General features: G+C 47.9%; 1 protein-coding gene across 6 annotated transcripts in view; it reads right to left on the bottom strand.

Annotated features, from left to right (window-relative positions):
* The window catches only part of LOC146201459 (autophagy-related protein 16-1-like), a 224,025-nt gene that overhangs the window by 71,800 nt on the left and 126,149 nt on the right, over positions 1-26,076 (bottom strand). For all 6 annotated transcript variants that reach the window (XM_084595861.1, XM_084595864.1, XM_084595863.1 and 3 more), the window contains one exon: positions 25,622-25,693. In XM_084595861.1, coding sequence (XP_084451987.1) covers positions 25,622-25,693 — 72 coding nt within the window. The remainder of the gene's footprint in view (positions 1-25,621; positions 25,694-26,076) is intronic.

The following is a 26,076-nucleotide window of genomic DNA, read 5'->3' as shown; positions in this document are numbered from 1 at the left end:
TGTGAGAGTATGGCTGGCGTAAGCAACTACGTATTCACCGAAGCCGGAGGGGCGTTGAGCAAGCACAGAGCCGATGCCAACACCACTGGCGTCTGCATGGATTTCGGTGGGCGCCTCAGGGTTAAAATAGCGCAGGATGGGCGGGGCTGTGAGAAGGCGGCGCAATGTGTCGCAGGTGTCGTCGCATGCTGGTGACCACAGCGAAATATCTGAGGTATTGCCGAAGAGCTGAGTCAGCGGGGCGACAATAGAAGCAAAGTTCCGTATAAAACGGCGAAAGTATGAGCACAGGCCCAAAAAACTTCTTAATTGCTTGATGGTAGTAGGCTTCGGAAACTCAGTCACAGCTCAAAGTTTGGCGGGATCAGGACGTATACCCTCCTTGAACACAACATGGCCTAAAATGGTCAGCTCACGAGCAGCGAAACAACACTTCTTCAAGTTGAGCTGCAGACAGGCGTTTGCAATACATGTCGAGACCTGTTTCAGGCGAGAGAGAAGGGTCGCAAAGTCCGGCGAGAACACCACGATGTCATCAAGGTAACAGAGGCACGTCTTCCACTTCAGGCCACGCAGTATAGTATCCATCATACACTCGAATGTAGCAGGGGCATTACAGAGACCGAAAGGCAGAACGGTAAATTCAAAGAGGCCATCGGGGGTGACAAATGCGGCTTCAGGGCGATCTTCCACAGCCATGGGCACCTGCCAGTAGTTGGATAGTAAATCAAGCGAAGAAAACAGTTCAGCACCTTGTAAGCAGTCCAATGCATCAGCTATACGATGATGCATTGATGATGGTAGACGTCTTTCCTCGTGATTTTGTTTAGGCAACGGTAGTCGACGCAGAAGCGTATAGAACCATCTTTCTTCCTCACCAGGACAACAGGGGAGGACCATGGACTGTTAGACGGCTCAATCACGCCATTCTGAAGCATAGTATGAACTTGGGCTTCAATAACTCGGCGCTCGGTGGCCGACACTCGATAGGGGCACTGGCGCAGAGGAGCATGGGAACCGGTGTCAATGTGGTGGGCAACAGTTGATGTGTGGTGAGAGTCGAATAAAGAACGGAACTGATGAAGCAGTGCGAGGAGTTCAGAGCGTTGGGGCCCAGGAAATCTGGCATCGATGGAGCGGAGAAAAATATCGGCAGAAGACTAGTCCTGCGCAAGAACAGGTGGTGTGATTGCAGCCAAGTCAGCGGACTGCGAAGGGGGAGTTTCGTCAGCGGTGAGAATAGAATCCATGAGCTGGATGGTGCCCAGGCATTCACCGCGACGCAGGGATACGGGAAATGAGAACGGATTAGAAATCCAGAGCGTGGTGAGGCCAGCTGATATAGAAAGTACGGCATAAGGCAGGGGAAGGCTTTTGCGGTTTAGGACCATTGGTAATGGTATGAAAAGGACATCGGTACTGCGAGAAAAAAACAGCACGAGCGGAGGGCACAAGAACGAAAGAGCACGCAGGGAGGTCAATATCTTCGGCTACGACGGCTTTGGGAAAAAGAACGCCTGGCGATGGTTCGTCAAGCGCAAAAATCTCCAGTTCGGCACGAGCACAGTTTATCACCGCATTATGACGCGACAGGAAATCCCAGCCCAAGATAAGATCATGCGAGCAGGAAAGCAAAATGACAAACTCTATTGCGTACACAACTTCTTGAATGACGACTCGTGCTGTGCACACCTCTATAGGCTCTATAGGCTGGGCATTTGCCGTGCACAGCGAGAATCCTGAGATTGGTGTCGTCACTTTGCGCAATGTACGGCAAAGACTTGCAATCATGGCAGAAACAGCAGCACCGGTGTCAACCAGAGCCAGTACGGCAACGCCCTCAACAGAAACTTCAAGCAGATTGGCGAGAGATACGCGAGGCCTTTGATAGTTCACTCGTTGCGCAGTTCTTGTCTCAGGAACTGCGGCATTCAGTTTTCCTCTTGCGCAAGGTTGAAGCGACGTCACAGAGGAGATAGAAAATGGCGATGCGGCGAGGCTGAGCGGCGAGGAGAAAAGGTGGCACTGTCATCCGCGACGGAACTTGTAGAAGGGTCGCTAGCCGCGTACTGATTTCGGGGCGGCTGCCAGGAAGCTGACATTTGGCGCGGTAGAAAATCATTGGGAGAGCGATTTCGGCAGTACCGGGAAATATGGCCAGCAAATCCGCAGGAATAACATATGAGAAGGTTATCACTGGTTCGCCATGGATTGCGGCGCAGCGGACGAGGTGGAACCAAAGGCTGTGGTGCCTGAAGAAATTCCTGCACAGGCGTTGGAGGTGTAGCATAGACCAAAGGGTAGCTAGGTGGCCGTGGTCGGGCAGCGATGGCAGCGTGCGTCAGCGGTGCGACAAGAGTGGGGGCGCATGACACTGGTCATGCGCTACAGGGACGTCGGCGTATGCCAGGGGCTCTACAGCCGGTGCGGTCTGAGGCATAGGTGCTGGCGGAGGGGCAGATCGAAGGGCCTCCGCCATGAAGTTCGCTAATTTCGTGGCGTCCTCTCACTTATTGTAGGAACTCAATTGCTCATACGACTCAAGCCAGTCATCACAGTCTGTGTCGTCGGTCCCGCTGAAGAGCGCAGGGTCTCGCTGGCGTAAGGAGCCATAGCAGACAGCCGATAGGGTCATTGGGGGGGCCGGGGGATGTTCGTCGCCAGCCATGCGAGTTACCGGGAGCGCGCGGGTGTGAAGCTCCAGCGTGAGGCAAGGATATCAGGTTGCACCTCCACCAAATGTCGAGGACGGTGGGGAAACAGGGCGATCAAGACCAACACAATCTGCGCGATAGCAATTTCACAACTTCTTCCTCTTCATCAGTGTCCAGTGAAGGGGCCCATCTTCTTCACAGTTATAACAATTAATTATGGTCACTGAAAGTCAACAAAAACGTGGAAACATGGAGACCACAAAAGCATGCGCTTACGCCGACAATGCCGATGCAACCAATGCATTGGTCAGGAGCGCCAGAAAGTTTGCATGACACGGAGATGCGAGGGAGGACGGAGCACTTCCTCATGCGGAGGAGGAGGGAAGGCGTAAGACGCTGCCAGGTATGGCTGTTCTGAGGAACAGTGCCCTCTTGAGACCGGCCAAGGCATAGGCAACTCACGCCCTCTCTGCCTTTGCACGGTGGAGCAGTCCCTTCTGAGGGGGCGCAGCACTATCCTCCCCCATATGCTTTGTCCCTTCGTAGTGGCATGTTTTGTGGCAGGCGTGCAACAGCGTTCGTGCACGTGTCTTTCTAGCGTGGTTCTCCTAGTGTGCCATCATCATTGCCACGATCTTGCTGGCCCTGGATTTTCTGCGAACAGATATGAAGAATCCTCCTTCAGGAAATGCCACACAACCGGCGCAGAAAAGGAAGCGAACAGCAATACCGCTAGAAGTTAAGCGGAACATTGTACATTGCATCTTGCCTGTACTCACCTATAGGGCTGAAACGTGGAGGCCAACCAAGAGAGTTTTACTTAAGTTGAGGAAAACCCAGAGGGCTATGGAACGAAAAATGGTAGGGGTAACATTAAGAGATAGAAAGCGTGCAGAGTGGGTCAGAGAAATAACTCAAGTTACCGACATTCTAGTGGAAATTAAGAAGAAGAAATGGACATGTGCAGGACATGTAGTGCGAAGAGAGGATAACCGATGGTCGCTGAGGGTAACAAACTGGATTCCAAGGGAAGGAAAGCGTAGCAGGGGGCGGCAGAAAGTTAGGTGGGCGGATGAGATTAAGAAGTTCGCAGGGGTCAAGTGGATGCAGCTAGCACAGAACCGGGTTAAGTGGAGAAATATGGGAGAGGCCTTCGCCCTGCAGTAGGTATAATCAGGCTGATGATGATGTACGTGAGCGCAAGTACGGCCTGACACAACTGACAGTATCGACAACCATCTGCAATGCACTCAAGATTGAGAATGAAAGTGCTGCCCATGCAATGGACAAAGGCTGGAAAAGGGTTCGACACGGAGCCTACCAAGACGTTGAACAGGCGCTCTACCAGTGGTTCTTGAACGCCCGTGCGGCAAACCTGCCGATTAGTGGCCCGATTTTAGCGGCGAAGGGAAAGCATTTCGCACACCTCCCGCGCGACACCGATTTCCAGCGTGGTTGGATTCAACGGTTTAAGGAAGGCAGTCAAGGGCGAGGCAGGCTCGCTCGATGCAGACGCTAGGCAGAAGTGGCTAGAGGAAACTGCATCCGAGAATACGCGAACCGGGGCTTGTACAATGGAGGCGAGACTGGGCTGTATTTTAAGATGCTACTGTCGAAGACACACGCTGTCACAGGTGATCCCTGTAAGGGTGGCAAGCAAGGCAAATTGCATTTGACCATTTTCTTGCATGCCAACATGAATGGCAGCGACAAGTGCCCAGACTTTGTCCTAGGGAAATCTAACCCTCTCTTTTCGTGGTGCCACGAGTATCCCAGTTTGCTACCATTATAACGGGAAAACATGGATGACGCATGAACTTTTCCGCGAGTGGCTGTCAAGTTTGATCATCGGAAGCAGCGCAAAGGCTGAAAGGTGGCATTGGTACTCAACAATTGCACTGCGCACCAAACAGCTCAGAGCTCTCACATGTGGAAGTTTTTTTCCTGCCCCATTGCAGGCTTGCAACCTTGAATGCAGGCGTGATTGCTTGCTTCAAGGCACTGCATCGCCGACGTGTTTTGAGCAGGCTCGCGCTGAACCTTGAAATTTCTCTCCGAGAATGCCGACTGGTGCCAGACTTGATCTCGCTCCTGATGGCAGTGCAGTTCATTTCTGGAGCATAGGAAGAAGTAAGCTCCTGCCCCATCATGTACTGCTTCAGGAAAGCGGGCTTCACTGCAGATGCCGGTGACGCGGAAGGTCGCGAAGCTCCTGCCGACAAAGCGATGACAGAACTTTGGCCCACAGTGAGCGGTAGTGACGGCGATGCGTTAGGACTCGAGGTATTTTTGCATCCTGACTATACAGTCACAACAGAAGAGCTGACAGACGAGGCTATCGTCGCAGCAGTCACTGGCGCGAAAGAAGGTTACAGTAGTGACATCGGCGATGAACCGGAACTTGTGCAGGTTGCATCTCACCAGGAGCCTTTGAGAATGATAGACTCCCTGCAGGACTTTGTTTTTGAAAAAAAGTTCCACTGCACTATGTTCAGCAGTCAGATGCCCTGCAGAAAGATGTCGGCCAGATTGCCGTGAAACAGACAACGCTTATGAATTACGAGTTTCTTCCCGTTACGAAATAAACAATTACAAGGGTTCAACGCTGCTGAACCAAATATTGAGCGAAAGCATTAGCTGCGGGTGACTGAGCATTCTTCTTCTCTTTTTCTTCTTCAGCCCACATATAAAGTCCCGCTTTAACCAACCCATATGAACGTGTCTTAGTGGCCTATAGGGGTAACGTGAATGCCAGGGTCCTAGCAGGCTAATTCTTGCATAACCGTCCCATCTGAAATGAGAGATCCAAGTTGGCAGCTCCTGCCAGCCCGTGTGTCACGTGGGGTGTGATGTCACAGCGTCTTGTGCGTGGCGTGCCGTGGTTACCGCCGGGACCACGCCTATGAGCCCAAGTTGGCAGCTCCTGCCAGCTCGTGTGTCACGTGGGGTGTGATGTCACAGCGTCACGTGGCGTGCCGTGGTTACCGCCGGGGCCACGCCGACGAGCCGAGTTGGTCTCCAGTCTTTCCTCCTCTCGGTGTGATGTCCCTACGGACTATAAAACGAGAGACCCAAGTTGGCAGCTCCTGCCAGCTTGGGGTCGTCTAAAGGTGGTTACCACCGGGACCTGGCTTGAAAGTGCGAGTAAGAGTAAAAAGTGTAAGCTATCCCTTAAATGTGCAGTTTATAATGCTTTCTTTGTTTTTTCGGTTCCATGGCATTTCTATATTGTTTTAACTGGGTTTGACTGTAAAGATGAATTTGCCCTCTAGGATAAAACGGGACATGCTTATCGAAGAACTGTGGGCAGTGTTTTTTTATCGAAAGTTTTGTGCAAGAATTGAAAATGTGATTTATTTCCACCTCTGCCACAGCTCATACGCTGATCTCTTGTTTCGTAAGAATAAAACTGTGTGTACGCCCAATGCACATGCAACATAAAGTGGCTTCAATAAAATGTTCTGGGTGTGAGCTTGACTTCCATTCTCCTGAGATGCGTTTTTTTTATTATCCTTATCAGGTGTGTTTAGACTAAGGAAAAAGTTCCACAGTGCTAAAGAGAGATTAATAGTATAACTGTGCTTCCCGACTAGAGTGCTGTGAGCATGTTCAGAGAATCAAGTTGTTCTCACTTATCACCTACGTAATACTCAGCAGTAGAGGAAATGAAAGCACACTGTGGTAACTTAACCGCTGTCACGTCCACTAGAATGACACGACAAGTCAGCTGTTCCAGTGCTGGCACCCAACTGTCTTGGCCGGCTGCAACACATTTATTAATAGCTGTTTAACAAGTGCCACCTGCCGAATTGGCAGGTTGTCAGTATACAATATCCCTCCCCCCTTTACAGGAAAGGGACATACACAATAAAAATTCATGAACAAAACGAACCACAACGAAAAAGTCTATGGCGAATATCGCACCACAGCCCTCCGGGTTCGGCTGCTACGACGAAGAGGTGTCCGCTGCGTTGGCTGCGTTGTTCCGATACACCCCGAGGCGCCAGCGTCCGCACAGGAAGACTCATGCGGTGAGTTCGCATTCTCCTCAGAATAGCCTGAGGCGATGTCTCCAGCAGCAATAGCAGTCGTAGTGTCAGGTGACAGCACATCCTCTTCCCCAGCAACGACGTTGTCAGCCAAAGTGCTCGGGAAAACCGCGTGCGGTGCTGCTCGTACATGATCGTGGTGCCTCGTCCCCACGTGGCCATCCGGAAGCCTCACCACTGCTGTAAACCCTTCGCTGGCACCCAACTCGGCCCAGGTCGGAAATTCCGCATGAATACCTGTTTTCCTGGCTCCAGGTTAGTCACCCTAACTGACATACGGTTCCTGCGAACATTTTTGTGTAGCTGCTTCACCATGACTGCCTTCTGGAGATCCGGTCGAAGTAAGTCAAGGGCTGTTTTCAGCTTCCTGCCCAGTAACAGCTCCGCAGGACAGCATCCAGTTACCTCGTGCGGTGTGGTTCTATATGTTAGCAGGATTCTAGCTAGCTGTGTACTAATATCTCCCGATCTGGCCTTCTTCAGTTTCTGCTTGATGGTCTGCATGGCATGCTCCGCTGCGCCGTTGGATGCTGGGTGGTACGATGGCACCAGTACCTGTTGGATGCCGTTCTTCTGTAAAAATACCTTGAACTCCTCACACGCAAACGCCGGGCCGTTGTCCGACATGACGACGTCTGGCAAGCCCTGACCTGCAAAAATCTGTCTCAGACTCTGGATTGTCACTGCTGCGGACGGAGTGGTTACCGGATAGACCTCTATCTATTTTGAAAATGCGTCCACCACAATGAACAAATACACATTCCGCACCGGACCAGTGAAATCCACATGCAAACGAGACCACGGCCTCTCAAGGAAAGGCCATGGCCTAACAGGCGCTGGCTTAGGCACCCGCTGGTTCTCCTGACAAACCCGGCATGCCTGGACCGCTGACGTAATGCCTCTATCCAGTCCCGGCCACCAAACATGACTGCGGGCAACAGCTTTCATTTTTTAAATCTCGGGATGACTTTCGTGTAGAAGATGCAGTACTTCAGCCTGTAGCAATGCAGGAATCACCACTCTGTTCCCTAATAAAATGCAGTTACTCTGGACGCTCAATTCTGGGAACCTAGCTTCAAATGCTTTCCAAGGCTCTCCCAAGGGAGGCCCTCTACCCGTCCACAAAGCTTCTCGCAACTGTACCAAACATGGGTCTTTGTTAGTGGCCGCTGCCACGACTGATGCTGATAGCACTTTTGGATAACAACCCTGGAGGGCATTCAACATTAGCCTTCCTCACTAGCAGGGGCAGCCGACTGAGGCCATCAGCGTGAAGAATCTGTCCACCAGGCTTATACCTCAATACATAGTTGTATCCTGATAAGAATAATGCCCAGTGGAGGACACGCGGAGAACATGACTCTGGTATAGGCCTGTCTGCTGCCAAAAGACCCAGCAGCAGCTTATGATCAGTCACAACTTCAAATTTGCGACTCCAAAGGTACTGCTTGAAGCGCGTAACTCCGAATACAACAGCGAGTGCCTCTTTGTCCAGCTGACTTTAGTTCCTGTAGCCGAGGTCCTGTAGCATTCCTGTAGCCGAGGTCAGGCTTCGCGACGCAAACACTATCGGTCGCTCCACTCAGTCTGCTTCCCTCTGTGTGAGAACCGCGCCAAGGCCATAGGGTGGCGCATCCGTGACTAACACTGTACCTCTCAACGGATCGAAATGTGCCAACGTCGATGCTGATGCCAGTAATGCCTTACTTTGGCAGAATGCATCTTCCTGAGCTGGCTCCCAAGACCATGGTGTGCCTGGACTCAGCAGGTGGTTGAGCGGCTGAAGTACAGTTGATCTTGATTCTTATAGCGCTGACGAAACACCACAGGAAGAAAGACACAAAAGGACAGAAGCGCTTGCGCTTCTGTCCTTTTGTGTCTTTCTTCCTGTGGTGTTTCGTCAGCGCTATAAGAATCAAGATCATGTACCAACTAACCCGTCAAAAAGTCCTGCTGAAGTACAGTTGAAAGCTGAGGAATGAATTTCCTGTAAAAATTAATAAGGCCGATGTAGCTTTGAAGCGTTTTGCAGTCTCGTGGTTTTGGAGCCAAAAGGACCGCTTCAATGTTCTTTAGGGCTCGGCTGCAGGCCTTTGTTTGTAATGACATGGCCCAAGTACTCAACTGTTTCCTTCATGAATTCGCACTTGGCCAGTTTCAGGCGAAGCCCTGCTTCCTGCAGGCGTCCAAGGACACTGCACACATTCTTCCAGTGATCCTCATAGGTCTGGCCAGTCACCAAAATGTCATCGAAGTAAACAGCAATGTGCGGCAGATCACCCAGCAAGTTGTCCATTTCGTGCTGAAACAATGCGGGCGCTGACACCACGCCAAATGGAAGCCTGGTGAATTGGAAAAGCCTTTTCAGCGTATTGATTGTGACCGATTCCTGTGACTCTGGTTCCAACTGTACTTGTTGATACGCATCCTTTAGGTCAAGCTTAGTGAACTTGACACCGCCACTCGGTTTCGCAAACAGTTCTTCAATTCTGGGAATCGGGTAGCTTTCGCTCACCGTTACTGGGTTAATGGTGACCTTAAAATCACCACAAATACGTACTCTGCCGTCTTGTTTGACGACAGGCACGACAGGTGCGGCCCACCTCGACGTCCGGACAGGACGTACGATGCCTTCCCTCTGCATGCGTTGCAGCTCTTCTATTACTGTCTCGCAATGCAAATGGCACCTGCCTCGCTTTAAAAAAACTTTGGTTTTGCCCCTTCCTGTAGTGAAATCTTGGCTTGTACGCATTTTAACGTACCAAGCGACTCCGAGAAAACGTCGACGAATTCCTTGACAAGGCTTGTCATGGAACAGACTGCCTTAAGCTCCTTTGGTTTAGTTATGGCAATCGCGAACGCTTCCATCCAGTCTCTCCCCAACAACGTCGGACATGGTCCTTTCACAACGAACAGTGGCAGCGTTGCCTTACGGGCTCCTAACTTCGCAACGGCCATAATTTTCCCCAGAACTGCCGAGAGCTGCCCTGAGTAACTTTTCAACTTGACATCAGAGTGCTCTAGCTGCGCTCCGGGAAACATGACATTGAACTTGTCCTCACCTATGATGGAGACACTGGCTCCAGTGTCCAATTCCATCTCTAGTGGTACATCATTAACGAAGACTTGGACCTGCATGGGGTACGGTCCGGCCGCTTGTAACGTCCACATGTCGTGCATCGGTGTCGTCTGTCTCTGGCAACCTCGCCCATTTTGTGCACTGAACGCGGTCTCATCCGATTTCTCTGGTCCACCTCCGGGTCGCTGCAGACTCTTGCAAGGTGCCCTACCTGCCCACATTTGAAACAAACACTAGTGCGGTGCCGGCACCGTGTCGCTGAGTGTTTGCCACCGCACCGGACACAACCCCGCCGCTCAACCGCAACTCTTCTCGGCAGTCATTCCACGAAATTGGCCGTCGCTATCTCGCTTGTCGACGCTGCTTGCGTGCACAGTACGTTTGCATCCTTCCTCGCGGCTTCAATGGCAGTCGCCAACCGCTTGGCCGATTCCAAGGTTAAATTTGCGGCCTTCAGGAGACGTGTCTGCATTCCTGTATCATTGGTACCACAGACAATCTGATCCCTCAACATGCGGTCACGCGACACCTGTCCGAAATTGCAGTCATAAACAAGCTTAAGTGCCGCAATGTAGTCATTGACAGACGCACTTCCATGCCTCCGCCTCGAGAAAAATTTGAAACTTGCGACGACTTCAAACACCCTCGGCTTGAAGTGGGAACTCAAAACTACGAAAATTGCCGTGAGCGTCACATCCGCAGGCTTCGTAGGTGCAAGCAAACTTCTCAGCAGCGAATATGTTGTCGGCCCGCAGGTTGTCAGGAATACCGCATTCTGCCTTTCTTTGGTGACGTTGGCAGCGAAGTACAGCTGAGCACGCTCCTGGTACCTCGCCCACTCTGTTATGCCCGCGTCAAACGGTTCCAGCTTTCCGGTGGTCATCTTTACCTGTTAATGGCGCGCGCTTGCCACGCAGCACACTAAACCAATTTGCCACCGGATCCCATCCTCGTCGCCAGTTGTCACGTCCACAAGAATGACACGACAAGTTAGCTGTTCCAGTGCTGGCACCCGACTGTCTTGGCCGGCCGCAACAAATTTATTAATAGCTGTTTAACAAGCGACCCCTGACGGATTGGCAGGTTGTCAGTATACAACATCGCTTTCTAGCATTTCTATTTTTGGTATCAGTGAACCTCCAACAAGGCATGGCAATTTTTACCCGTCTGCATAAAGTGCAGTTTGGTCCAAGTGTTCCTGAATTATATGCTGATGTTTCTTCTGAAGCTGTGTCATTGTGAAGTCATGCCAAGATGGAAGCGCATCAGGTCTCCGTAGAATACTTTGCAGTGTGCCCAATACGCCAATAACCATCTTACAACAACGGCGTGGAGCGGACCCTGCAACCAACATCGCACCCATATCTCCAGCAGCGTCCAGCCCATCCGGATGAAGTGCCTCGTGGTGCTCCTCGTCGCGCTTCTGTTGCCCCATCTCGGCCTCCAAGGGATCCTGAAGTGAACTACCAGAGCCGCCAGCCACTCGTATGTTACGGCTGTGGGAGCAGCGGACATATCTTCTGCTTTTCCCCGCGTCGTCAAATTGCCCAACACCCTGTCTAACAAGCACCGTGCTTCACGAATGGTGCCAAGTGGGAGCAGCAGCCACCCGCTACCTTCTATCGGCCCTCTTCCCCTCAACGCCACCGACGGAATGACTCCCCTGTGCCCGATCGTAGCATCCCTCCCTCACCGCAGCGACAACCCCGTTCGCCATCCCCACGTCGCCGCTTTGTTTCTCCACCGCTGGGAAACTAGGTGGTGCGACCGATGGAGGTAAGGTTGCCGGACGTTCAATTTCACACATACCTCTACCTATCGTCATGCTGAAGAGCAATGTGTCAGTGTGTGTAGACAATGTTAAAACGGATGCTTTGGTTGACACTGGTGCCGCTGTGTCAGTTATGAGCCTTTCATTTAAGAACCGCCTTCGACAGAAAGTTATGTTTGTGTGGGACAAAAACACTACATTTTGTGGAGTTGGGGGTGAAACTTTAGTTCCGGTTGGCCTGTGCTCAGTTTCAGTTGTAATTGATGACGAGTGCTATAGGACAGAATTCGTTGTATTGAGACGTGCCACGCATGACGTTATCTTGGGTGTTGACTTTTTGGGCGAGTATGGTGCAACTTTAGACTTTGGTGCCGGTAAAATTCGTTTGCAGCCGAACATTATCCCCGCATTAGTAGATAACATGTCTCAGAGTCATCAAGGAGTTCTCGCCTTGAAGGAAGATGTGCTGCTGCCTGCGATGACAGCGACGTTTCTCCTCGTGAAGTCATCTGAATCCTTCATGGGTAAACATTCAATAGTCGTCGAGCCAGATGTCTCGAATGGAGCGAAAAAAAATATTTTGGTGCCACACTCCGTCGTGGAGGCGGAGGATGGTCGCGCATACGTCTGGGCTGTGAACGTGTCAGAAGAGCCTGTTCGTCTTCCTTCTGGTTTGACACTCGCGAGATTTGAGAATTATGTGACTCATACCGTTGGAATTATTTCCGATTGCAGAAGAGCCGCGAAAGACGAGTCTGAATATTGTGCTGAGTTTGACGGCATGGTCAACAAATCACTCCCATATAGTGAACGTCGTATTCTGCGCACTAGGTGGTCAAGTTTAAGGTTTTTGCATAGCTTCTTAGCATTTGACTTCGCTTGCTATCTGTTTGAAGTCTACCCATGTCCTCTGGGAGGGTAACATGTATCTCCAAAAAAGCGGCGTGTGCATAGGTTCTTGTATTGCACCAATCCTCAGTGACTTGTACCTCGCCCAGAAAGACAGAATCCTTCTGAACGCCCTCCCCGGCACAAACGTCCGCAAAGTGTTTAGGTACGTCGATGACTACTTTGTGCTCTGTGATGGCCGCGGCACGAACACCCAAGACGTAGCTCAGGAAGTAGTGGCGCGCTTTAACCATGCTCTTCAGCTGCTCACGAATACCCACGAAATCCCGGTACAGGGGTCTATGAGATTTCTAGATCTCAGACTTGATTTCGGGCAAGGTAAGGTCTGCTGGGCTTATGAACCCAGAGGTGACAAGGCGCCACTCCCTTTCTACTCGGCTCATTCCAAACTTGTGAAAAGAGCAGTTGCAAACCTTTGTTTGTCAAATGCTCTCAAGAAGTCATGCACTCACACCATGGAGGCCAGTTTTCATCGCCAGGTTGACCGCCTTACAGGAGCTGGGTACCAATCACATTTGCTTGTTTCTGTTGCGGAACGTTTGAACAAGAAGTTGAGACTCGAGCGTGTCGGTGCCCAACAAGGTGACGAGAACAGGGAGACAGCAAACAAGCGCAGGATTGTGGCCATACCGTATGTGCACAACATTTCCCATAGCTTAAAAAAGATTGGTCGTAGAGCAGGCGTTAATGTTGTGCTTACTGCTCCTGAAAAATTGAAAAGCCTCTGCCGACGTGTAAACGCTGATGGATCGCAAAGGCAGAGGGGGTGCATAACAAAACACCAGAGTCGATTTGTGGAGTGCGCGGAAGGCGTTGTTTATTCCATAACCTTGAAGTGTGGGAAGGAATACGTAGGACAGACTGGAAGGTGCACAAATGACAGGCTGAAAGAACACAAAAACAACGTCGAACAAAAAAGCAGGCATTTGGGGATCCATGTAAGAGACTGCGCGTCAAAAACTTGCTGCGTGCAATTCACACAATGTAAAGTGTTAGCAAAACATAATGAAGCGCTGGTTCGTGAGATAATTGAAGCCGCTGAGATAGCTAGACTGCAGGAACGATGTGTAAGCAAACCGTCCCTACTGTTAACACAAAAAGAAATCGAACTGCTGAATGTGCAATCGTCTCCATGAGTGTTTAGAGAGTGCACCACACTGTGTGCAAGAGAAGGTTATACGGCACGTGTATTTATTTATCTATTATTATGTTTTTTTTTTTTTTAACTTTGCTGATATGTGCAAGTCATTTGTACGCGATCTGTGGCATTAGGGTATAAGAAGTTGAGGGTTTTTCCAAAATAAATGTTGTTGAAAATCAGCGCTCGTTGTGTCGTCCTCTAATCTTGTGCTCCCGTCCTGTGTTCCGCGCTGTTACTTCAAGATGCATAACCAACATGCCCAAGCTGCTATTCTAACGTTGCATATGCCAGCCGCACGTTGACAAAATGTGAACGGAACTACAGAGTTACCGAATTGAAGTGCCTCGCAGTTGTGTTTGCTGTGCACAAGTTCCGACCATACCTATATGGACGCTACTTCACCATAGTTACTGACCACCATTTGCTATGCTGGCTCATCGGACTTTGCCATCTAAATGGTCGTCTGGCGCGCTGGGCATTACGCCTACAAGAATACAACTTTGGTGCTGCGTACAAGAGTAGACGACATCACAGTGATGCAGACTGCTTGTCACGGCACTCATTGCCAACTTCCGTAACGATGAAGACGGCTTTGACGGGTGTTTAGCCTCAATCGCGTCAATGTTTCCTAGTATGGTGACCTTTAGGAGAGAACAAAGCAACGACCGGTCACTACAGCCTCTTATACAAGAGGCAGAAGGAAGAGCAGAGTCAACGCAGTTTACTATCGAAGATGGTGCTTTGTTCAAGAACTACTCAGTTGACGGTGCTGCCCTCCTTTTGGTCGTTCCAAGAAGTCTCCGTGCACAAGTTTTGCATGCCATGCACGATGATATTACCTCTGGACATCTAGGCTTCTGTCGTACCCTGCACCGAATTCGCCAGCGTTTTTATTGGCCACAAATTTATAAGACCACCAAACAATATGTTTTGACATGTGAAAAATGCCAACAACTTAAGGCACGCACCACCACGCTGGCCGGACCTTTACAACCCGTCAAGCCACCTAACTCACCTTTTGAAAAGATTGGAATTGACCTGCTCGTTCCTTTTCTAAGGACTGTAGGTGGCTGCCACTGGGCTATCGTCTGCGTTGACTATCTTACCAGATACGCAGAGACTGCTGCTCTCGCTACCGCAAAGGCTGCTGATGTTTCGTCGTTTCTTTTGCATTCAGTTATTCTTCGCCATGGCGCACCCCGTGTTATTATAAGTGATCGTGGTCGGCAACTCACTGCTGATATCGTGGAAGAAATGCTCAGACTTTGTGGTTCACACTACCGACACTCCACACCGTATCATCCGCAGACCAACGGTCTCACCGAACGCACCAACCGCACCTTGACAACCATGCTGTCCATGTACGTCTCGTCTGACCATTGCAACTGGGATTCAGTGCTACCGTGTGTGACGTACGCTTATAAAACTGCAAATAATGAAGTTACCGGCTATTCTCCTTTCTTTTTACTCTATGCAAGAACTCCCCATGTTTTCTGAGACACCATCTTCCTATTTTCTCCCAACGACGATGCATCTGTTTCCCAGATACTATGGCGTGCCGAAGAAGCCCGTCGTATAGCCCGCTTACGCACACTGGGAGGGGGGCGTTCTTTCGAGGGGCTTTGAGAAGCCCCTCGAAAGAACACTACGATCTGCATCATTGTGCCATTGCTTACTCCCCTAGAGACTACGTCTGGCCTTGGACGCCTATTCGCAAGCGAGGATTATATGAGAAGTTTATATGAGAAGAAACCCTTGCTCCCACATTCACAGGAGCGATGAAGTACAAGAGGGGTGTCACTGTTGCCAGACGATGGAGGCTCGCTGTGTGCGCTGCCTGCCTCGCTCCTTTGCCGCAGCCAGGTTCAATTTTGAACTCTGGTAGTGTGGATGAGGTGGAGAAGAGACGAGGAAGCCGGGGATGGGTTCACGATGAAGTAGCGAGAATATTTTATATAAAATATCACACCAGTTCAGTGTCAAAATAAGAGCATAGACACAAGGCAGGCATCAGAGCCACAACAGGAACAGACTAGAATGCATACCCTCTTTTTTCCATTACTACTAGGTCCCTAGATGAGGAGTGCAGTTACTTCAAAAATGAAATGAAATCAAAGCATTTTATTTAATTTGCTCAATACTACAACGCACAACAAAGATTAAAAGACTGCCAGCCACAGCTTGAAAAACTCCCTGTACCAATTCTTCACACGGCGACCAGCTTGAGCATTCGCGGGGTAGTATGAGATTTCTAGTTTGTACACAAAAAGCAACATATTAGAAGTCTTACATGAAACTTGCAGCAAAAAAAAAAAAAAAAAAAAAAAAAAAAAAAAAAGGTTGAGCACGAAACAAAAGACACGAAAACGGCAAGAAAAAATTTACATGCAGAGATGAGGTATTACAGCTAATTAGGTCATGCCATCTTTGGCAGCCCCTTCATGGATCACTGCCTTGTCGTGGCGGAGGGGCTTGCGAAACTCGATGAAGTCGTGAGCTCTGCTGTGTAGGGCCACCCAAGATAGACAGGTCACGGCAGAGAGTTCTGACAAAATGTGATTCACTGGAGAAGGTAATGGCAACCCACTCCAGTATTTCCTGCCAAGAAAGCCCTATGGACAGTCACAATACCATTAATGATATGGCGCCGGAAGGTGAGCCCCCCAGGTTGGAAGGCGTCCCACATGTTACTGGGGATGAACAAAGGGCGATTCCTAGTAGCTCCAGGACGAATGAAGCAGCTGGGCTAAAGCCAAAAGGACGCTCAGTTGTGGATGTGTCGGGAAGCGACCGGAAAGTCCGATGTTGCAAGGAGATATATTACATAGCAACATGGAATGTAAGATCTATGACGCAAGGTAAACTGGATATCGTCAAGCGAGAAATGGACAGATTGAACATTGATATCTTGGGTATCAGCGAGCTCAAGTGGACCGGGCTGGGAGAATTTAACTCCGGCGACCATTATGTCTTTTATTGTGGGCACGAATCCAAGAGAAGGAATGGGGTCGCTCTCATAGTAAACAGAAGAATGGGCAAAGCAGTGCTAGGGTACAACCCCAAAAACGACCGAATGATTTCACTTCGGATCCAAGGTCACCCTTTCAACATAACAGTTATCCAAGTCTATGCACCGACCACTACTGCTGAAGAAGCTGACGTTGAGAGATTTTATGCGGACCTACAATGCCTTTTAGACCGCACCCCATCATCAGACGTCGTTTTTCTCATAGGAGACTGGAATGCTAAGGTCGGGAGTGAAGAAATATCTGGAATTGTAGGCAAGTTCTGTCTTGGTGAGCCAAATGAAGCTGGGCAGAGGCTAGTAGAGTTTTGTCAAGAAAACAACCTGACCATAGCGAATACTCATTTTCAACAGCACAAGAGGCGCCTGTACACATGGACTTCACCGGACGGTCTGTACAGGGATCAGATCGATTATATTCTTTGCCGGCAGAGATGGAGATGCGCTATACAAGCAGTAAAAACAAGGCCTGGGGCCGATTGTGGCACCGATCATCAGCTTCTTGTTGCCAAAATTAAGCTTCGATTGAGGAAAACGCAGAAAACTAGAAGGCCTTTCAGGTATAATCTGGATCAAATTCCATTAGAATATGCTGTGGAAGTGAGGAATCGATTTCAAGAATTAGATCTAGAAGACAGAGAGCCCGAAGAGATAAGGACTGATGTTCGTGATATAATACAAGAAGTTGCTACTAAGGTAGTTCCAAAGCAAAAGAAATGCAAGAAAGCAAACTGGTTATCTAAAGAGGCTTTGCAAATAGCTGAGGAAAGGAGGATGGCAAAACTTATGGGGGAAAGAGAAAGATACAAGGTTCTCAATGTGGATTTTCAGAAAATAGCAAGGAGAGATAAGAATGCCTTCCTGAACATACAGTGCCAAGCAGTTGAGGACAATAGCCAAATAAGGAACACAAGAGCTCTGTATAAGACAATCAAAGATATCAAAGGAAGCTTCTGTGCTAAGCTGGGCATGATAAAGGACAAACGAGGCAAGGACCTCACTGAAGCCTCAGAGATAAAGAAGAGGTGGCAGGAGTACACAGAACTGTACAAGAAGGACCCGAATGTGCAAACCCAACATAAGACGGTTGTGATTACTGATCTCGAGCTGGGCATCCTGAAGAGTGAAGTTGAATGAGCCTTAGCCAGCCTTGCTAAGAACAAAGCTAGCGGAATTGATGGCATTCCAGCTGAGCTGCTTCAAAACCTCAACCATGACGCTGTTAACATTCTGTATACATTATGTCAGAAGATTTGGACAACCCTGCAGTGGCCACAGGATTGGAGGAGGTCAGTTTACATCCCCATTCCAAAGAAAGGCAGTGCCAAAGATTGTTCCAACTACCGCACGATCGCACTTATTTCGCATGCTAGCAAGGTGATGTTGAAAATCCTCCAAGGTAGGCTGCAGCAGTATGTGGATCGGGAGCTTCCGGACATGCAAGCTGGGTTTCGCAAGGGCAGGGGAACTAGAGACCAGATTGCCAACCTTCGCTGGATCATGGAAAAAGCAAGAGAGTTCCAGAAACCCATCTACTTCTGCTTTATTGATTATGCGAAAGCGTTTGACTGCGTAGATCACAGCAGATTGTGGCAAGCTCTCCAAGAGATGGGAGTTCCAATTCACCTCATCTGTCTCCTCAGGAACCTGTATGAAGGGCAAGAGGCCACAGTCAGAACTGGGCATGGTCTTACTGGTTGGTTTCTGATTGAGAAAGGGGTGAGGCAAGGCTGCATACTGTCGCCCTGCCTATTTAACCTATATGCAGAGTGCATCATGAGGAAGGCTGGTCTGGACGAGTCTTCAGCTGGAGTTAAGATTGCTGGAAAACGTATCAACAACCTTAGATATGCGGATGATACCACTTTAATGGCAGAAAGTGAAGTGGAACTCAAGAGACTTCTGATGCGCGTACAAGAAGAGAGTGAGAAGTTTGGGCTTAAACTGAACATTAAAAAGACAAAGATCATGGTGTCTTGCCCTATCCAGTCCTGGAGCATCAATGGACAAGAAGTGGAAGCTGTGACAGATTTTCTGTTCTTGGGCTCCAAGATTACCTCAGAAGGAGACTGCAGCCATGAAATTAGGAGACGCCTGCTTCTGGGAAAGAGAGCAATGGTTAGCCTTGACCGCCTAGTAAAGAGCAGAGACATTAGTCTGCCAACCAAGATCCGTATAACTCGTGCTATGGTCTTTCCAGTTGTGATGTATGGATGCGAGAGTTGGACCGTGAAAAAGGCTGACCGCCGAAAAATTGACGCGTTTGAATTGTGGTGCTGGCGAAGACTCTTGAGAGTTCCTTGGACTGCCAGAAGATCAAATCAGTCGATATTGTCAACCATAAACCCTGACTGCTCATTGGAGGGTCAAATGCTCAGCTACTTTTATCATTTGATGAGAAGAGAGGAGTCGCTGGAGGAAGATTTGATGTTGGGAAAAGTTGAGGGTCGCCGGAGAAGGGGTAGGCAGCGAACGCGATGGTTAGATGGCATCCTCGAGGCACTGCAGATGAAGTTATGTGATGTTAGGAAGATAGTGAGAGACCGGAAAGCGTGGCGTGACATGGTCCATAGGGTCACGAAGAGTCGGACACGACTGAACGACTGAACTGAACTGATCTTTGGCAAGAATGTTCAGTTGTTTCGGAAAGTTGCAGCACAATGATTGCGTATGTTTAGTGGTGCAGCAGAGTGGAAAGGACCAAAAGTTGTGGTCTTGCACTGGATAAGCAGGCGTGTACCAATAAATGGAGCATTTTAAGTATACAGTCAATGTTACCAAAAGAGCAGTTCTATGCATGCTGTAAGGTGCTTACCTGACTATGGTAAGCTATGCAATGGCATGTTAGCAATAATTTGCGCAATGAGTTTTTGTGCTGCTTGGCTATCGCTTGGGGGGCTGAAGGGCCCCCAAGAAACCAGTTCAGGTGCCAGAAGGCGGCTCGTTTTCACAACATCGCGGTCGAGAGGGGTGGGTTTCTCCCCCGTGTGAATGCCCCTCGAGTGACGAAAAAAGAAAGAGCAGCGGACAGGAAAAAGAGAAAAGCAGGAAGGAAGAAAGAAAAGTTAGCTGTGATACCTTACATGCATAAGGTTTCTTACAATTTTAAGATGGTCGGTCTGCTGTCACATGTGAAAGTGGTGTTTACGGCCCCGATAGATTGCTGAGCTTGTGCAGGATGACTTGCCCTGTTAAGAAGCGTAATCCTAGCTGTACTACCAGCCACCTTTGTCTCTTGCTGGCATGGGGGGGTCTACAAGATTCTCCTGTCATGAGGGAAATTCCACACAGGGCAAATGGGCAGGTGCTTAAATGTACGCCTGAAAAAGCACCCAAAAAAAGTCAGCAGTTTTGCCGCAGACGAGTATTTGGCTGAGCATTGCAGAACGTGTGACAGTAGGCCTGCCTGCCAACTGTGGCCATCTAGTTTCACTGTGACCAACTCACCTGAGAGACTAAGATTGCGCAAGCAGGACCTGGATGTGTCAGCACGCCGTAACTATCTGTTGGTAAGAGAACTTGAATTTTTGGCACGAACGGGAGCATGCACTTCGATTGTGGGTATCCATCGTCCTGTTATTTTTTTCTTGCATTTTTGGGACTGTACATATTTGCACCTGATCTTCCATAAAATCTCAGTTGATAGTTAGCGCTTGTCCGTGTCCACTCTCGCTTGCCCCGTCTGCCTTTGTGAGCTATTAAAATCTCATTACAAGAGACCCGAAAAAGATGTCTCTTGTAAGCAAGGTCTCTTGTAACCAAAAATTCTATAAGCACTGTGTTGATCAGTTTACTGCACATCAGCATATAAATGCATTCACACGCATTAATAGGAAATTGTTCAGGAACGCTTAAAGAAGTTATTCATACTAGTATGTATTTTTGTGAGTGCAGAGTGTATCCCTTTCCAAATTCTGGAGGTAAAGCCCTTCATTTTGCAAGCCTTCCTGTTGCCCTAATAGCTTTGAAGCACTCTTACATGCTCGTCACCCTCAGATGAGTCACAAAGAGAAAGACATCAGGATTCTGAGCTTTCATCTTGTGATCAAATTTTAACAGCGAGGAGTTAAAAATGCTGGATGTCATTTATGCATTTTGATTTGCTTCGTAGGTGACAGTAATGCGATGCCAGTGGCTGAAACAACAGGGTCATTTTGACTTTGCAATCATGGAGAAGCACTCCTCAGTTCCTGACATACACAACAAAAGGGACACTGATATGGAACAGAATTGAGCTAAGGGAATCTGAAGTGCACATGTACGAGTTGGTATGTTCCAGATGCATTGCATGAGCACACCTGGGTTGTGTCTCTTCTAAATAGTGAAGAATTTACTCCAGGGACCTGAAAAAGTTGTCCTTAGTCTCTTGTAACCATGTCTCTTGTATGCAATGTTGTTAACATGGCAGACATAGGAAAACCAACCAAACCATTTTCAAATGTCTCTTAAAACCGAGTGTCTCCTGTAACGAGATTTAACTGATATTTCCAACTTAGAATGAATAACTAACATGCCCAAACCTATTCTCTACAGCAGCATAGTAATTTCCTCAGGGTTTTACTTTACAACTTAATACCATAACGAACACTCTTGTTCGTGGTGCGCAATTTTCGACACGGCCATAGAGGAAGGCCGGTGCATTTCCCGCTATGGATGTTGTGGCGTCATCAACGAAAACACACATACATTTTATACCTCCATGCCTGAAGCGTGCGGGCAAGCTGGCACTACACGATAAAGCTCCCATAAGTAAGGTCGTTATAGTTTTTTGGCTGATGCTACTTATGATGGAACGCTCTATAGCCTGGGAAGGAAACTCTTGAGTAGCTTGAGTAGTCGGTACAAGAAATGCTTTGTGCAAAACTATAGAACCAAGCTCATGCTCCATATACTTGGTCTCACTGGCCTCCACACACCGCAGTTCGACTTGTTCAAAACTAATTTAGAGATAATTATGCTTGTCTAAACCTGCACTTGGAAATTTTGAGAGTATTTTGAATTTCAGGTTTCGAATAGACACCGAATTCTTAGAAGTCCTGCATTCGGGAACCGCCAGGCGGTCTTGCACTGCGTCGCCTTGCTTCTCAAAAGCCTTTCTACGTTTCTTGCCAAACTTGTGCGCACTCCAGAACCTTTGGTACGGTCGAGGGATTATCCACTTTGAAATAACACAAAACTTTTTTAAAATGGCACTGCCAATGACGGGAGCAGTAACCCTAGCAAAATGGCGCGGACCAACGAGATGCACCCATTTCTTCAAGTGATAGCCTATGACCAATGACACAACAGAGTTTGGCATCTTTTTTTAATTTCTTATGGCTAACAAAGCTTTGAGCATGCGCAGCTCTGGTGGAAAGGAACAAGAAGAGACGTTCTTTCAATCGAGACCAAAACGGCAGCGTTCCGGCGGGTCATTTAAAAATGGTGGAGAATGGAACAATCTACACACACGCATTACTAACAACACGTCCTTAGCAGAGTTTAGTTCCCTTATTGCAGATGACCCATCGCAGTAATAACTGCATTCCTTAGTTTTATGCTTCCTTGTTCTCTTGTTATTCTTACTCTCCTGATTCAAGCTGTAAATTCATCATAGTCGACTTTCTCCTTTTTTAGTATTTTAAATCTTAATTGTGCCTTGACTGTTAATTAGAACTAATACTGATTCCGTCACTGCGACTAATTTTTTCTTGTCATAAGCCTTTTGTACTAATTGTTATCATACGTAATCATGTAATTAATATATGTGATATGCCCTTTTTACTTCGATTGCTGTAAGCTGTATGTAACACTCTACACCATGTATTATTATGTATGCTTTTAACCTTTAGTGTACATAAGCTCACAGCACTTCCTGTTACAATTCCTGATGGGATTCACAGTATAAAAGAAATAAAAAATAAAATAAATCGAATGAGGACAACCTCAGATTTTGCTTCAAGAAAAAGATTAAGCAGGTTTTCAGAAAGGGTACGCTACTATCGATCATATTTGTACCATCAAACATGTGACGTAAAAAGCTTGGAATAAAACCAACCCATATACATAGCATTCATTGATTACGAGATACCATTTGACTCAGTAGACATCTTGGCAGTCATACAGGCATTGCGAAATCTGGGTGTAGATGAGCCATCATCATCATCATCATTTATTTACCCTTAAAGGCCCTTAGGTTAGGGCATTACATAAGGGGGAACAGACGTGACAAAATACATGGCCAGTGACATGGAGCAGAATAAAAGATACATGTAGACACATGGGATGTGATAAGATACAAAAGATACATGGAGAAAAAAAAAAATTGGAAGTCAACGCATCAATATAAAAGACACAGCGGCTCTAGAACAACCCGAAGAGATTAAAATGCACATACACACACATGAACCGCGGAACATAGTTCAGTACCTGAAATACACTGTGGAGCCGTGTATGCGTTGTAAGCTTAAAGAGTTAAAAAGTCGGCGTCAAGTGCGAAGCAGCAGATGGAAGACAGAGTTTCTTAGCTGTGGAAAGTTACAGTACAATTTATGAAATAAGCAAAGCTGTGAAATTTTGTGCCGAAGTGCAAAGGGCTGAAAATCGAGAAATTTCTTGATACTAGTTATGCTATCTCGTCTGTCATAATGGGATGCGATAAAACAAGCCGCACGATTTTGGATGGCTTCAAGGTGATTGATTACATAGGTCTGATAGGGATTCCAGATCACCAAGGCATATTCGAGTAGTAATGTATATTGCGCAAAAAGACGAGACAAAGAGGAGAAGTGGACAACGACGGCGCAACGATCTGCGCCGTCGTTGTCCACTTCTCCTCTTTGTCTCGTCTTTTTGCGCAATATACATTACTGTCCATCATGGTTCACCAACTCGCCCAATCAGCCGTTCTTCTGCATATTCGAGTTTAGAATGAATGAAAGTTTCGTAGGCGAGTTTACGGACGGAATGGGGTGAAAAGGCGAGGGATCGTCTGATAAAACCAAGCAATTTGGAAGCATCTGTACAAAGTTTTCCAATATGTTCGGACCCGGTTTGTTGTTCATAATGATACCAAGATATTTGTATGATTCTGTTTCGAAGAGTGGTGCAGAATTTAATGAGTGCGGATATCTGAGATTGTTATGCTTTCTTAATACATGCACGAACTTGAATTTAAAAATGTTCAGTTGCATTAACCATGTAGAACACCAGGTTACTATGAGATCTAAGTTGCGTTGAAGCAGAAACTGATCATTGTCAGTAGATATGCGGTGGTAAAGGACGCAATCGTCTGTAAAAAGATGGATAGGGATAGGCGGATAACCGTATATAAAAGTACTGGAAGATATCTATAGTGGCTGCAAAGCCACCACCACCATCATCATCATCATCATCAGCCTGACTATACCCACTGCAGGGCGAAGGCCTCTCCCATATTTCTCCAATTAACCCGGTTCTGTGCTAGCTGCATCCACTTGACCCCAGCAAACTTCTTAACCTCATCCGCTCACCTAACTTTCTGCCGCCCCCTGCTACGCTTTCCTTCCCTTGGAATCCAGTTTGTTACCCTAAGCGACCATCGGTTATCCTCTCTTCGCACTACATGTCCTGCCCATGCCCATTTTTTCTGCTTAATTTCTATTAGAATGTCGGTAACTTGAGCAACCATAGTTCTGCATAAAGAAAGTAACAAAATTCCTATAAAGAAAGGCCTTAGGCAAGGAGGCATGAACTCCCCAGTACTATTCACAGCTTGCTTAAAGAAGTATTCAGAGGCTTGGAATGGGGGCAGTTAGAGATAAGGGTAGATGGAGAATACCTCAGTAATATGCGATTTGCTGATGACATTGCCTTGCTAAATAACTCAGGGCATTAACAGCAAAGAATGATCAATGACATAGACAGGAAAAGTAAAAAGGTAGGTTTGAAAATCAATATGCTGAAGACTAAGGTAATATTCAATAGCCTCAGGAAGGAACAGCAGGATAAAATAGGTAGTGAAGCATTGGAAGTGGTAGGCAAATATGTCTACTTAGGACAGGTAGTGACCACAGATCCAGACCATGAAAGGGAAATAACTGTGAGGATAAGATTGGGATGGAGCGCATTTGGAAGACACTCAAACATGACTAGCAGCTTACCGGTATCACTCAAGAGGATAGTGTATAACAGTTGCATCCTACCACAACTAACCTATGGTGCTAAAACGTGGAGGCTAATTAAAAAGGTTCTACTTAAGTTGAGGACAATGCAGAGGGCTATGGAAAGAAAAATGGTAGGGGGGTAACATTAAGAGACAGGAAGAGTGCAGAGTGGTTAATAAAAACAGCGCTAACAGGAGGACACAAGACAAGATAAAAGGAAACTACAAGCCCTGAGACAATCCTTGAAGTGGCGGGCTTGCCTCCACATCTCAGACAAGAATATACGGCACTCCGCCACTTCAAGGATTGTCTCAGCGCTTGTCCTGTTGCTTCCTTTTCTCTTGTCTCGTGTCCTCCTGTTCGTGCTGTTTTTATTAAGAATGGATGTTTACCAACTCGCCCAACAAAGTATCTTGGTGTGCAGAGTGAGTTAGAGAAATAACTCAAGTTACTGACATTCTAGTGGACATCAAGAAGAAGAAATGGGCAGGGCATGTAGTGCAGAAAGAGGATAACCGATGGTCGCTTAGGGCAACAAACTGGATTCCAAGGGAAGTAAAGCTTAGCAGGGGGCGGCAGAAAGTTAGGTGGGCGGATGAGGTTAAGAAGTTCGCAAAGGCAAGTGGATGCAGCTAGCACAGGGATGGGTTAATCAGAGGAATATTGGAGAGGCCTTCGCCCTGCAATGGGTATGGTCCGGATGATGATGATGATGGCATTACACAGTACATGGGTGCCTTGCTTTTCACCTCTTCCAAAAAGCAGCCGCTGCAGCTGGGACTGATCAGCAGTCGAGCGCCCTAATCACGAAGCAGTAGGGCACAGACAGGTTTGTCTCCCGTGCTGAACACAAGGGGAAAGGGTGCTTACCCTCAGCCGCTGGTCACTCAGCGTCCACACCCGGCTGGAGAAGTCATTGGAGGCTGCCAGGATCAGGTTCTCCTGCAAGTCATTGTTGGCACAACCATCAGGCACAGAGCTGCGAAGCCGCTCTAGAGAGGAGACCAGACAGTTATCTTGAGACACACCCACAATGAGAGAATCTCGTTGGAAGGGACACTTTCAACAACAAAGAGGTACCTACCAGTATGGTTGGTGGTAACAAAACAATTAACCGAACACACATATATGTGATGCACATGCTAATAGCGTTCTATATTTTTTTGTTACTGTATAATTAAATAAAGCGGTCAACGTTTTTGCAAGCAGCTTAGAGTTTTGACTTTTTCAATTTCAATAATGATAACAATCTGTGAGTAACTGAATATGTGAATCGTTCAGCTTGTTAACCCCACGCTGTTCCTCCATGACATCCCCATTGAATG

This window comes from Amblyomma maculatum, chromosome 2, assembly GCF_055883805.1.
Source record: "Amblyomma maculatum isolate TAMU_Amacu chromosome 2, ASM5588380v1, whole genome shotgun sequence".
Lineage (NCBI taxonomy): Eukaryota > Metazoa > Arthropoda > Arachnida > Ixodida > Ixodidae > Amblyomma > Amblyomma maculatum.
Note: the sequence above shows the minus strand (reverse complement) of the source record. Positions and strands in the feature narration are given on the sequence as shown.